The 12049-nt window shown below is 49.2% G+C and overlaps 1 protein-coding gene across 1 annotated transcript in view; it reads left to right on the top strand.

The window, feature by feature from the left end:
* The window catches only part of MDGA1 (MAM domain containing glycosylphosphatidylinositol anchor 1), a 196065-nt gene that overhangs the window by 150323 nt on the left and 33693 nt on the right, over positions 1-12049 (top strand). The window contains 2 exon segments of the mRNA XM_084622912.1: positions 6326-6503; positions 7530-7553. Of these exon segments, the coding sequence (XP_084479038.1) occupies positions 6326-6503; positions 7530-7553 (202 nt within the window).

The following is a 12049-nucleotide window of genomic DNA, read 5'->3' as shown; positions in this document are numbered from 1 at the left end:
GGCAGAACAACCAACATCTTTTTGTCCTCTTTCACGTCCCACAATCATCTGTCTGGTGTTGATATATCCTGCCCAACAGGAAATGTCTAACACTTCCTGTTGTTGGTGTCACACTCTTGTCTGATGATTTACACAGTCACAGCACCTCACAACACAACTGCTCAAATATTACCTTACAATATGCAGACGTTAGAAGTGAGATTAATTCATGCAGCAACTCCTAAGCAACTATAAAGTATAAAGACTAAACACATTCTTCTCCTTCTCATATCTCTTTTAACAATACTAAGACACAGGTGAGCTGGACTGCTTCCAGCAATGTATTTGTCCGTGTTCAGTGGAGACAGGGGGACCTTGGCATAAGCCAGCATCACAGGGCATTTATATGCTTGTGGGATATTCATGACTGTGTATGTGTCCACGTGTATATGAATGCAGGAGTGTGTGCACCTGTTTGTGAGTACACACATGTTGATTGTATGGGTGACTTCACCCTTCCCAAGCACTTTGGTGCACCATTCTCCACATGTGCTCTTCCCCTCCCCCCACATCAGCCTGCATAATGTCTGCAGCAGGCACTTGGAGACTGATGGGAATGGTATGTTTTTTCCTCCCTCTCCTTATTGTAAATGGAAGGAGGTGAAGGCAGAGATGAGACTGTGCATTGCTCTGGCTCCCCTGGCAGCTTCCCGTGTCCTGTGATGAACGAGCTCGTTGCTGAGTCTTGTGTGCGCCCCTCCTCCGCGGCTTGGGAATTTCTAATAAGGGGGCCAGCCTCAATGCTGGTGCGCGTGCGTTGTTAACGGCACAGAGTGATATTAGCTCACAGCGCTGGGGCAGCATGAGCAGGAGGAGAAAAGAGAGTGGAAGGGAGAGAGTGAGCCAGAGCAGCACGCAGTGGAGTACAGATTTAGGGGAGAATGGAGCTGGCAGCCTGGCATTCCAATGCAAGAATAACAGAAACTACTCCCAGATTGCTGTGCGCAGCTGCAACCTGCTCTGCACAGAACTGCTGCTGTCAGTCCTGGATGGAAGCACTCCGGAGAGCTGGATCCGGCCTCCACCCTGCTATTGTTATCTGCTGGGCCTGAGCTGGTCATCATTACCAAGCATCTGCTCCAGGCTTACAGAGCAAATGGGTGGCTGAGGCTGCCTGGAACCAGCCATTATTCTCGCTCATGCTGCAGGTTTGCACTTTAGACGGTGCCTTTACCAGTGGCCATGGCCCCTCCCCTCCTTCGTAGCAAGTTTGGGTTTGTGCTGCCACTGATGCATAGACACCCGTATTTCCAAAAACTGTGCCAGGTCAATTCTGCAAGGATCCCAGGCCGTGGGGACTGCAGAGCGGGTGCTTAGTGAGTTCTGGGGCTTCAGGAGGTAGGAGGCGATCCCTGGCAGGAGTGGGCTCCACTCATCCCAGGCTGCATGAGGGCCAGCAGGAGGCTGAAAGGAGAGCTGCTCAGTAATTGCTCTGCCCATTCCTGCCAGTCACCCCAGGACATAGAGAGGGATGTCTCTCTTGCCAGGGTGGGTGTTTGAAAACTCAGGATCATTGGCAGGGAAGATATTGGCACCTGTCTCCACCCAGAGCACCTCCGGACAATCCTAGCAAGCTGCAGCAGCTCTGGGCTGCTCTCTTTGATCTACCCCTGTAACACTTATGTCACCTGTGTGAAATGTGCTGGTTGGTGCCTGTGAAACTGATAATGTGGATGAAATGACCAGGGCTCTATATCAATTGCTCTGAATGCCAATAGAACTGCCTGTGACCTCCTGGCTGTAGGAATTTTGAAGCATTCTGTAGATGTCTAGGGTATTCTATTAAAAGACTATAGGACCCTGCTGCTGGGTCAGCCCAGTTCCCAAGGAACAGGGGTCCACAGCCTGAGAACTGCCGCCACATATTGGCACTTGTTGGCCCTACTGTGGACAGTCTCAGCAGAGGAACCAAAGTCTGAATGGGCCATGGAGAGTGAGTTTCCCTCTCACGCCTAGCGAGGGCCATAGGAGTTGGAACTATGGATGCTGGGAGGGCTGCTGCAATCCCTGGCTTGAAACAGTTTTCATCCTATACAGGGTTTACACTTTGGTTCAATGGCTCTCAGCACCCCCACTATACAAATTGTTCCAGCACCCCTGGCAAGGGCCTCTCCAGGCCAAGGGAATGTTGGTGGGGCAGTGTGGGGAAAGAGAAAGTATTTTTAAGTGCATTTCAAACTACTGAGTAAAGCAAGCAGGCCCCTGTGCGCTGTTTTCCTCCCCTCCCTCTCATGTCTAGGGAAAAGCTAAGATCTCCAAACACCCCAGATGTCACCGGCTGACATCCACTGTGCTTTGATCGCACCAGGCCTCACAAACTGAGCAAGGCCAGACCAGTTCTGCCTTGGATAGGAACCCTTGAAGGACAGCCTGGGTGCTGCAGGAAGTAGTGCTGGTGATTTAGTAGGGGATGGGCTCTACTGCAAGTCAATGCCCAACCCAGTAGAGAGCCATGCAGTTCAGACCACCCCGCTCCCACCCCCTGACCAGCCAAAGTGCCCTAGTGTTTTCATGTCTTTTGGCTTCTCTCTAGTCCTACCTTTCTATTTGTTTCTCCACTAAGGGGAATGGCTAGAACAGGGAAATGATCCCTGGCTCCTGACCACCTTCTCCTGGCTGGCTGTGTCTGCCCAGGGACTGAGGCAGGTGAACACAACAGCCTTAAAGGAGGAGTTGGCCCTAGCCTTTGGATCAGGCTCCCCCTATCAAAGAGCCCCAACTCAGGACTGTATTTATCTTTCCATTTTGGCATCATACATCCCCCTGCCTCTGGCTCATGAGCTGCCATTGCTTCCATGGAGTTGCTGGTGTGGCACTAGCCAGCGCATGTGGGGTCACTGCCACTGGGAGCTGGGTACTCTCCAGCCTGGCAGAGCACGTGGGAGAGGTGCTGACAGCTGGGCGGGCTGAGCTGCAGGGATGCCAGCTAGATCAGCCCCCAATGTGCTCGTGTGCAGATGCGCCACTACTAATGCAAAATGGATCCTGACCGCATCCAGGTCACGCTCTATTCCAAGAGAGGCTACCCCGGTCCTGCCTCTTACACAAGAGGAGCCTTACACACGAGGGAATCAAAACGGGGCTTGTACCTGCAACAATTCCAGCAGCTGAGCAGGATTATGCAATGACCAGTCTTCCAAATGTTCATTTGGGAGCTGTGGCCAAACAACCTGGGGTGAAGGAACTAGGTCTTAGCTACTCCAGGAGTGCACCGGGCTCTGGCATAAGGACACTGTGGTGGTAGCCACTGTTTTGAATTCTATGAGTGCATTCAGTGTCTGTCGGTGAGGGGCTGGAACCTGATAGAGAAGAGAGTGCGTAGGCCTTCTCTCCCAACAGCTATGCTACTGCACTGCAGTCCTCACCAGCAGCCCCCAGTGCTGGATCCTAGATACACAGCTCTGCTGCGGCCCCTCACCAAGGCCAGAGTAACCCATTCCTGAGGCCTAGGCAAACATTCACTTCTGGGCCCCTACCGTGTTGGAGAAAGAGCAGTTTGTTTACTCAGTGCCCTTGGCTCTGTTGGGCGTGGCACAGTGTGGCTCAGCTGGGTGTTAGGACTTCCTCTGCCAGCCCAGCCACTGGGGCCGATTTGTGCGCACGCTGAAAGAACTTCACTTACTCGAATGAGCGGCGTTGCAGCCTGAAGCACGGGGTCACAGTGTCACTCAGCTTTGGCCTGGTTAACCCCTTGTCATGGTGGAGGAACGTCCGGGCCAAATTTGAGTGGTGGCGTGACGCTGTGTTCCAGCTCGCTATACCATTAACTCAAGTATGTGAAGTTCTTTCAGGTCAGGGGCAAACCCACATCGGTTTTTAAAAAAAATCGGGGCCTTAAGCATGTGCCTCATTTGCCTATGTGTTAATCTTGTCCTGCCCCTCAATCCTGACCTATGGCTCCCCATTCTCTCCCCTGACCTTCCAAGTCTGGGTGCCACACACACAACTTTGCCCATATATTTCGGCCCCAGCCTACCCTACCCACCTCCACCCCTCTGCTATTCCAGTCGAATCAATTCAAAATTAAAGCTGAACAGGTAGGCTGAATATCAGGTTGTGGGATAGTCAATCAAACGAAGTGGAGGAAGCCCCGTTGCTTGGGACGTTGAACACCGGACTGGGCAAGGCAGTGTTAAAGAGACTATTAGCAGGGCCCCATGTTCTCTGCAGCACAATGGGACCAAATGTTGTGGCCAAGGGCCCCCCTAAATTCTGCATCAAGAATCCCTACATTGCTCAGCAACGTTAGTGAATTTAATGTATTTCCATGAAATACACTCCATTCCCACCCCTCTGACACCCAAGCACACGCCGCTATGAGTCATCATTTAAAACACTCATATGATAGATCATTCACCAGGGATCGTTTTCAGCAACAGGCATTTTTGACAATGGATTTTGTTGCTCATTTCTCCACAGATCCCAGCACTCTGGGCTGCCTTCAGGCATCATGATGTTATCTGGGCAGCCTGATTTAGTCTCCCATCCATGATCATTGCAGGAACCATCCTACCAATATGACTCTCAGGTCTCTGCTGGACCGTCCATACCAACACAGCCTAGCCTCACCCAACTTGTCTTCAGTTGGGCCAACCTGGATTAGACCCCTCCCAACCTTATTTCATTTCTTATCACAGAGCATCCAACTATTTGACCATCTCAACATCTTCATTTCCATGGTTGAGAGCACACTGATTTCATGTCTTGTGGCTGGCCAGGTCTCTGTTCCATGCATTCGAATGGGTCGAATTACAGTTTTGTACACTCTGCCTTTTAACTTTACTGGTATCTTTGTATCACTGAGAACTGGGGTCAGCTCCTGCATTTGCACCAAGCAGCTTTGGTACGATGCCAGCCATCACTCAGGAGAACGCCCTTGTCCACAACCATTGATCCTAGCTATTTCAGTTCTTCCACTCTTCTAAGCTCTCTGCCTGTGCTATCCTTTATGGTAGGTCCTCCTTTCTCAGCCTTACCAATGCTCACACTAAGTCCTGCCTACTGAAAACTGTATTGTCACTGTTAAGTGTTGGTTTGCAGGGTCTCATAGTCTTCTGCACATATCACTAAGTTATCCGCGAATCGCATTTTTCAAGGCAGTTCCCTTCCGGGATTCTCACTTATCACAGCCAGGAGAGCTGCAAACAAAAACGGACTCAGCGCAGACCCTGGTGCAGGCCAACATTTACTGGAAATTCTCTCCATTCACCCCATTTGGTTTTTGACTACAGTATTCGCTACATCATACGTATCCTGGATAAGATGGACATATCCTTCCAGTACACCTTTCCATCACAAACTAATTCTTTTAGAGTACGACCATACCCCTTATCCAAGTCCACACAGACCAGGCCTAGTTGCTGTCTCTTTACTCTGACCTTCTCCATGGCGATCCATAAAGCAAATATGGCATCAGCTATGCTCCTTTCCATCATAAAGCCGTGCTGACCCTTCCAAATTTCAACTCTTCCTCATGGATACTTTTCAGTAATCATCTCCCACACCTTCATAGCAGGTGACGTCCACTTAAGTGGGCGATAATTAACACACAGTGTAATATCTCCTTTCTTTTTAAACGTGAGCACCACAAAGGTTTTACATCATTCATTCAGCATTTTCTTTTTCTTAAGAATATCATGGAACGGACTTGTAAAATCCTTGATGCCGTCCCTTCCCAGTGACTTCAGCACATCCAGACTTCATCTGGTCCAGGTGCTTTCTCCTTTTTCATTTTCCTACATGTCTCTACAACTTCTTCCTCCTTTATGGAGGGGAAAAGGGAAACTCTTATTTCAAACCCAGGGTGTGGGGCTTGAACAGCTGACCTGTACTGCTTGTCCAGTAGATATACTCATGGGAACTGATACCTGGTGTGCCTGGCTGCAGCAATTTAATGGAATGTGCAGCAAAAATGCTGAGTTCTGTGCTACGTTGTGGAAAGGCCATATTCCATGCGCATGGAGTTATGGAGCCCATGGGCCCTGACTGAGAAAAATGGGGCAATTCTCCTCGGAACCAGTGTTTCAGGTTTTCTGTCGCATTTTTGAGGTTATCTTCCCACCTGTAAGGGCTAGAAGTTTCTTTTCTTTTAAATGAAAGCTGAGATTCTGGAGCACAGTTCAGTGGCAAGAAGTGACTTCTACAGCCAATTTTATGGCCGTGGATTACACAGGGCCTTGACTGTGAGGGAACGGAGGCCTGGGCTGGATGGCCCTCAGAGCCTTTCAGACTCTCATTTGCAGGACACTAACATTGATTCCATGGACTCTAATTTTTTTCCTTGCAGCTGAATCAGAGGAACACTGTCCAAACGTTAATTCCTGTGAAGAAGATGGAGAAAGGCCTGCTGCTGGAGCACATCCTGCGCAACCTGAAGGTTCCCCAAAGCTATGAGGTTCGCCTGACGCCCATCACCGATTTTGGGGCTGGTGATATGGCTGCCCGCATCATCCGATACATGGAACGTAGGTATCTTCCCCCTACATCCCACCCAACAGAGCAGGGGCAGGATCCTTTTCAGCATCGGGTTGTTGGGTTATGATTACGGGAGGGAGTCTCAGGGTGATGAAGTGTTGTGGTGACGCAGTGCCATCGATGCCCTTTGACCATGGCTCTGCAGCCTTCCTCACCATGGGACCCCATGCAAAGACTTGGGGTAGGGGGCCAAATTCATTTTACATAATGTTATGTTCTTTGACTTCCAGCCTGTTCCCAGTCAGGCTACATGGCCCCTTTACTGGTGGATGATATTGGGCTCCTCCGTTCATGTTAGGGCACAAGCCATGGGCATTGTGTTGTAGCCGGACTGACCACAAAGGAGAGAGGATCTGGGGGGGCCTTGGAGCAGTTTGTTCCACAACTCTTTTCGTAGCTAAGCCAATGTGTTGTAGCTGTGTTCTAACTCCTGTGGAGCGCAGGGCCCTCTCCCTGATCCTGCGGATCACTGGACATACACTCCGCTCCCACACCACATTCCTGCAGGACACCAAGCTGCTTTGATATGCTGTCAGATAGTTGCCCTCTCAGTTTCACTCAGGAGTTTGGGCTCCATCAGTTCAGCATGGAAAACCCACCTATTTCAGTTCCATGTGATTTTGCACAACTTTCCATTCCCACGGGGTACTAATGTGCCTTAGTTTCCCTAGGGATTCCAGTCCCCTTTAGTTGCACACCAGCAACTAGGCCCTATTGATTTCCTGCAGGGTGGCAGACCCTATTCTAAGAGCTACCTCAGTTTTCCACCGGGTGTTAAGCAATGTTGCGCTGAACAAAAGTTTTGCATCTGTGGTTCTGTCTGCATTTTGAAAATAGAACTGTGAACCCACAAACTCAGGACCTTGGTGTGTCCCAAACACAGGGATTCTCTCATTTGCAGCTTAGGGGCTGTGGGTGCTTTGGGCATTAGTCACATTTCTCAGTTTTGATTTTTTTTTTCTCTTGGGGAAACACATGCTGTTCTAAACCCTCTTGTTTTCTGTTTCCTTTCCCAGCGATTAACTATCCCAACCCGGCAGGTAAGCAACGAGGCCTCCAGTTTTATTTTTGACTATACTGAGCAATACCTGCTGGGGCAGCCATGGGCAACTACCAGACTTGCCAGAAAGAATGGGGAGGTTGCAGCCATGCCTGGGGTGCTGTGTGGCACAGGTGGCTTTGCCAGTTCCCTTCCCCTAAAACAGCATGAAATTTACAAGCACTGAAAATTTCCTCCACCAACAAGTGCTCTTTGTTGTAACCCTTCATGTCGACAGGAGAAATACGGCAAAGAAACACATCCCACTTACACCTGCTGTACATATGACCTCCAACACAACTCTCCTAACTTTAGCAACATGCTCCTATCAAGAGGGGCATCAGCAACTCAGCATTGTCCCAACAATGTCTGGCTTTTTCGGAATAACCCGTCTGGTCTGAATTGGGAAGGGAGCTGCCTGATACCCCTGCGGGATGTTGGAGAATGTTTTTTCCAGCATGGATCTTCTTCCCCTGCAAACACCCACTCCCCCGTTCCTTATTCTCCTTTCCCAGCATTGTTCTTTTGCCCAGCAATTGCTCTTCCAGTTATGCCCTCTGGGGGATACACTTCCAGCCCAAAGCTTTAAGAGCTGGCTGCAGGGCCTGATTTTTCTTAGGTACTGGGCACCCATAGTTCCCGTTGACTTTGAGCTGAAAGTCCTCAGCATCTCTGGATAATTAACAGGAATAGGACGGTGCCCAGATTTCTTGAGAGAGAATTGTTTAGGGTGGTCCCAGAAAGTTAGAACTAGTGGTGGAATCATCTCCTCCGGGTGGAGGAGGGGATGCCCCACTGGCTGAATCACAGGGAACTTGGCAAGGTAAATTGGGGAGAAGTTCCCAGGTTGACAGAGCACTGACTGGTGGTCCACAGAGAGCAGGCTGGTCCCGTAGTGGTGGCTCCTCCTCCTGGTTTCTAGCTGCCAAATTGAATGGAATGAAATGAAATGAATGAAACAAGGTGTGGTCCACACTCTGAAGAGGTTTTTGAGCCCCTGCGCTAGGGAGTTTTCTGTAGGAAAAGGTTCTGCCCTAGCTAGGGGCAATAGCTTCCTATCTAGTCATGAGGCTTTTCTGTCTGTAATTCGTATGATTCTGGGACTTCCCTCCTACTAGCATGTCCCTTCCCACACGCTGCAGCGTGGCACCTCAAGTGTCTCATGTGCTTCCAATTCCCACGTCTCTTGAGTGAGGGCTGCAGCTTTGCCCCTTCTCCCAGCTCTGGTGAAGACGCACTGGGAAACATTAAACAAATTGCCAGGGTCCTGTATTCTGTGCATCCAGAACACGTTCCCTTCTGCACCTGGCCTGGAGAGAGATCCCATCTCAGTGAATGGGGGAAATCTTTCCTTCTGCCACTGCTTTTCATGTACACACAGCTCTCGGGAAATCCCGCGGGGGCCTCTATCTCAAGAGTGACCATGTCCTTGAGCACTTGAGAAGTGGGGCCTCCAAAATCTGCCATTTTGGCTGCTTGACAAGGGCCACGAGACTAAAACAGACCTGATGCAAATGGGTACGGTTACAGCCCCCCTTATATTTCAATACAGGAGAACAGTCGCAGGTCCCACATGGTGTGCTCCATCTTGAGGCAAGCTGCACTGAATGCTGGGAGCTATATGCTGCTCCTTGTGGGTCCTGCCCACCGCATGAAAAATGTGAGAACAACTGCATTGTCGTTGCTTTGGCCATCCCCACTTTATAACAACACCCCTTCTCTTCAGACCTGCTGACCAGCGAAATATGGTCACAAAGGCTGCTAGCTTTGTGCCCATGCTGCAAAGATGATAACCCAGAATGGTACCCCACCCTTTGGAGCTGCTGGCTCCACAGATCAGCAGAGTGTGCCTCTTTGCCCTTAACTCTCCTTCCTTCCACTTTGAATTCCCTCCCGAATACCCAGCTGTCTGGAGCAAAAGGCAAAGATGAGATGATTAATGCCCACAGCAGCCTGATCTAGGGCACACATAATGGTGATTAATGTACAGACTTGGAGTGTCACTTAATATAATTATTTCTTCATGCATGTTCTCTTCTGGCCTAATAAGATGTTAATGATGTTGGGCCATGCATGCATGTGGCATGGTTACAGGTGCTGGGGTTATACAGTATCAGCGATCCAAAGGGAGGGGAAGGGATACTTAAGTTTCATGCACTTTGAGGTTAGAGACAGGAGTGACCATAACCAATAAAAAATACATCCAACTCTAAGAAGTTAAGTGATACCTTCTGTTGTTTTTACTGGATCCCTAACTCCCTGTGGTCAGTAAAGATCTCTTGGCACTTACTGTAAGACTAAGAGTGTTAACCCAGGGCCAAATTCTAGCTCGGGTGAGTCTGTTCTTTCTCCCAGAACTCCTCCTGCTGGTTCAGTTGATTACAATCTTCACTTCCTATTCTAAACTCTTCTTACTCTTGTGCAGAGCTTGTGTGTGCAGTCAAACAGCTGCCATGTTCCACTCCAGAAGTGGTTGGTGAAATGATTTCTTCGTATGTCCAGTCCAGCATTCTGACATCCTTGGAAATTATTCCTAGTGAAATAGAAGAGATTATTGTTTTCTCTGCCACAGGTCATCCCCTTCCTGAGCAGGAGCAGTGTTCCAGTCTCAATGCACTTTGTGCTAACACGATCTGTCATCTATTGCACGCAATAAAGGGTGATTAGCCCATAGGATTTACCATGCCTGAATAGACCTAAGGAGATTGATTCATCCAGGCCATTGTTTACACTTAGTGCTTCTAGCCCTGCCTCTGACAATGGCCAATGGCAGATGCTCTGGAGAAAGTTGAACCTCCTCCCACACTGTGAATGTGCGGGAGTAAGAAATGAGTTGAGTGGTTAGAGCATGGGTCTGAGATTCAGATTTCTCGAGTTCTATGCCCAGCCTTGGGAAAGGAGTATGTGTGCCTAGTGGCTCGAGCACTAGACTGAAGTTGGAGACTCCTGTTTCTATTCCCTGCTCTGTCATTGGCTCTTTGTGCAATGAGTGCAAATCAGGCTGTACATCGTGCTCTGTCTTAATTTGCCCACCTGTAATATGGAGATAATGGTTACGTATCTCCTCGGGGTGTTCTGAAGCTCACTGAATGAATGTTTATAAAGCACTTTGAGATCCTTAAGTGGAATGCATTATGGGTCTAATAATACTGAACACTCTTATATGGTGCTCTTCATCCTGGCATCCCAAAGCACTTTACAAAAGGCGATTAAGCATCACTGTCCTCACTGTACAGCTGGGGAAACTGCCACACCGAGGGGAAGTGACTTGTCTATAGTCACACAGGAAGTCAGTGGTAGAGTGGGGATAGAACCCAGCTCCAGACAGTTCCATGTCTTAGCCATCAAACCACTTCTACTATATCCTTTTTGAGACGGGGTGACCAGAACTGCACACTGTATTGAAGACGTGGATTTATTTTGTGGCATTATGGTATTTTCTGTCTTATTATCTGTCCCTTTCCTAATGGTTCCTAACATTCCATTAGCTTTTTTGACTCTTGCTGCCCATGGAGTAGATGTTTTCAGAGAACTGTCTCAGAGCCCAGAGAAATGTTGACCTCTTCAGCGGTTGCTTGGTTTTGCTGTTTGGCTTGGATGGAGTGGAAGCATGGTCTTCTATTTTAAAGCACAGGACTAGGAGTCAGGACTCCTGGGTCCTATTTTCAGCTCTGCCTCTGACTGTCTGTAACCTTGGATGAGTCCCATCCTATATTTGCGCCTTGGTTTCTCCATTCATAACATGGAGATCATTATATTTCCCTACCTCAGAGAGGGACTGAAAGGCCTAGTTCGTTAATATTTGAAAAATGCTTTAAGAGCCTCAGGTGAGAAGTGCTAGAGACTGGCAAAGCATTACACATATTAAGGTCCCCACCACAGATTCTCAGCAGCCTGTGTGTGCATGCCTCACAAGCATTGTCAGGTTCTGGTATCTATTGGCTCTGGGATGGTTCTTCACTTCCTGCCCTGGTGTGAGAGGTGCTTCCTTGAACCTGAGAATTGGGTACATTTCAGTGAAGGGGAAGGGATTCCAGCCTGGGGGTATTTTAATATTAAAGGAGTTACAGGCCATAGTTCTGTTTCATGCCCAGGAATCTATGTCTTGGGCTGTGGCAGGTGGTCCCCTGTGGAACAGTAATAGTGGTTTCTAATGTTAACTGCTCAAGTTTTCTGTCCCATTCTGTGAGGGGCTTCATCTCACAGGGTCTCCATTCACGTGGCTGTTTTCACAGCAATTCTGTCCCTCCTCACCATCGACCCTGGTCTCACAGGCTCCTGGGCACGCCCTGTTGTTCACCCTCAGAGGCCCAGCTAGCTCTAAGAGCCACCCAGAAAGATGACTCCACATACATCTGTACTAGCCGCACCTGGTCTTGAGTATTCCCTGGGCCCTGACAAGTCACAGTTCAGTATCTGCCTTTCTGTTCTCTCCTCCCACCCCTCTGCCATCTTGAGGGGTTTTTTTGGGGGGGGGTCCCCGTGTTCAAGTTCAGT

This window comes from Lepidochelys olivacea, assembly GCF_965140295.1.
Source record: "Lepidochelys olivacea isolate rLepOli2 genome assembly, chromosome: 3".
NCBI classification, from domain to species: domain Eukaryota; kingdom Metazoa; phylum Chordata; order Testudines; family Cheloniidae; genus Lepidochelys; species Lepidochelys olivacea.
This window is presented reverse-complemented; position numbering and strand designations above follow the sequence as displayed.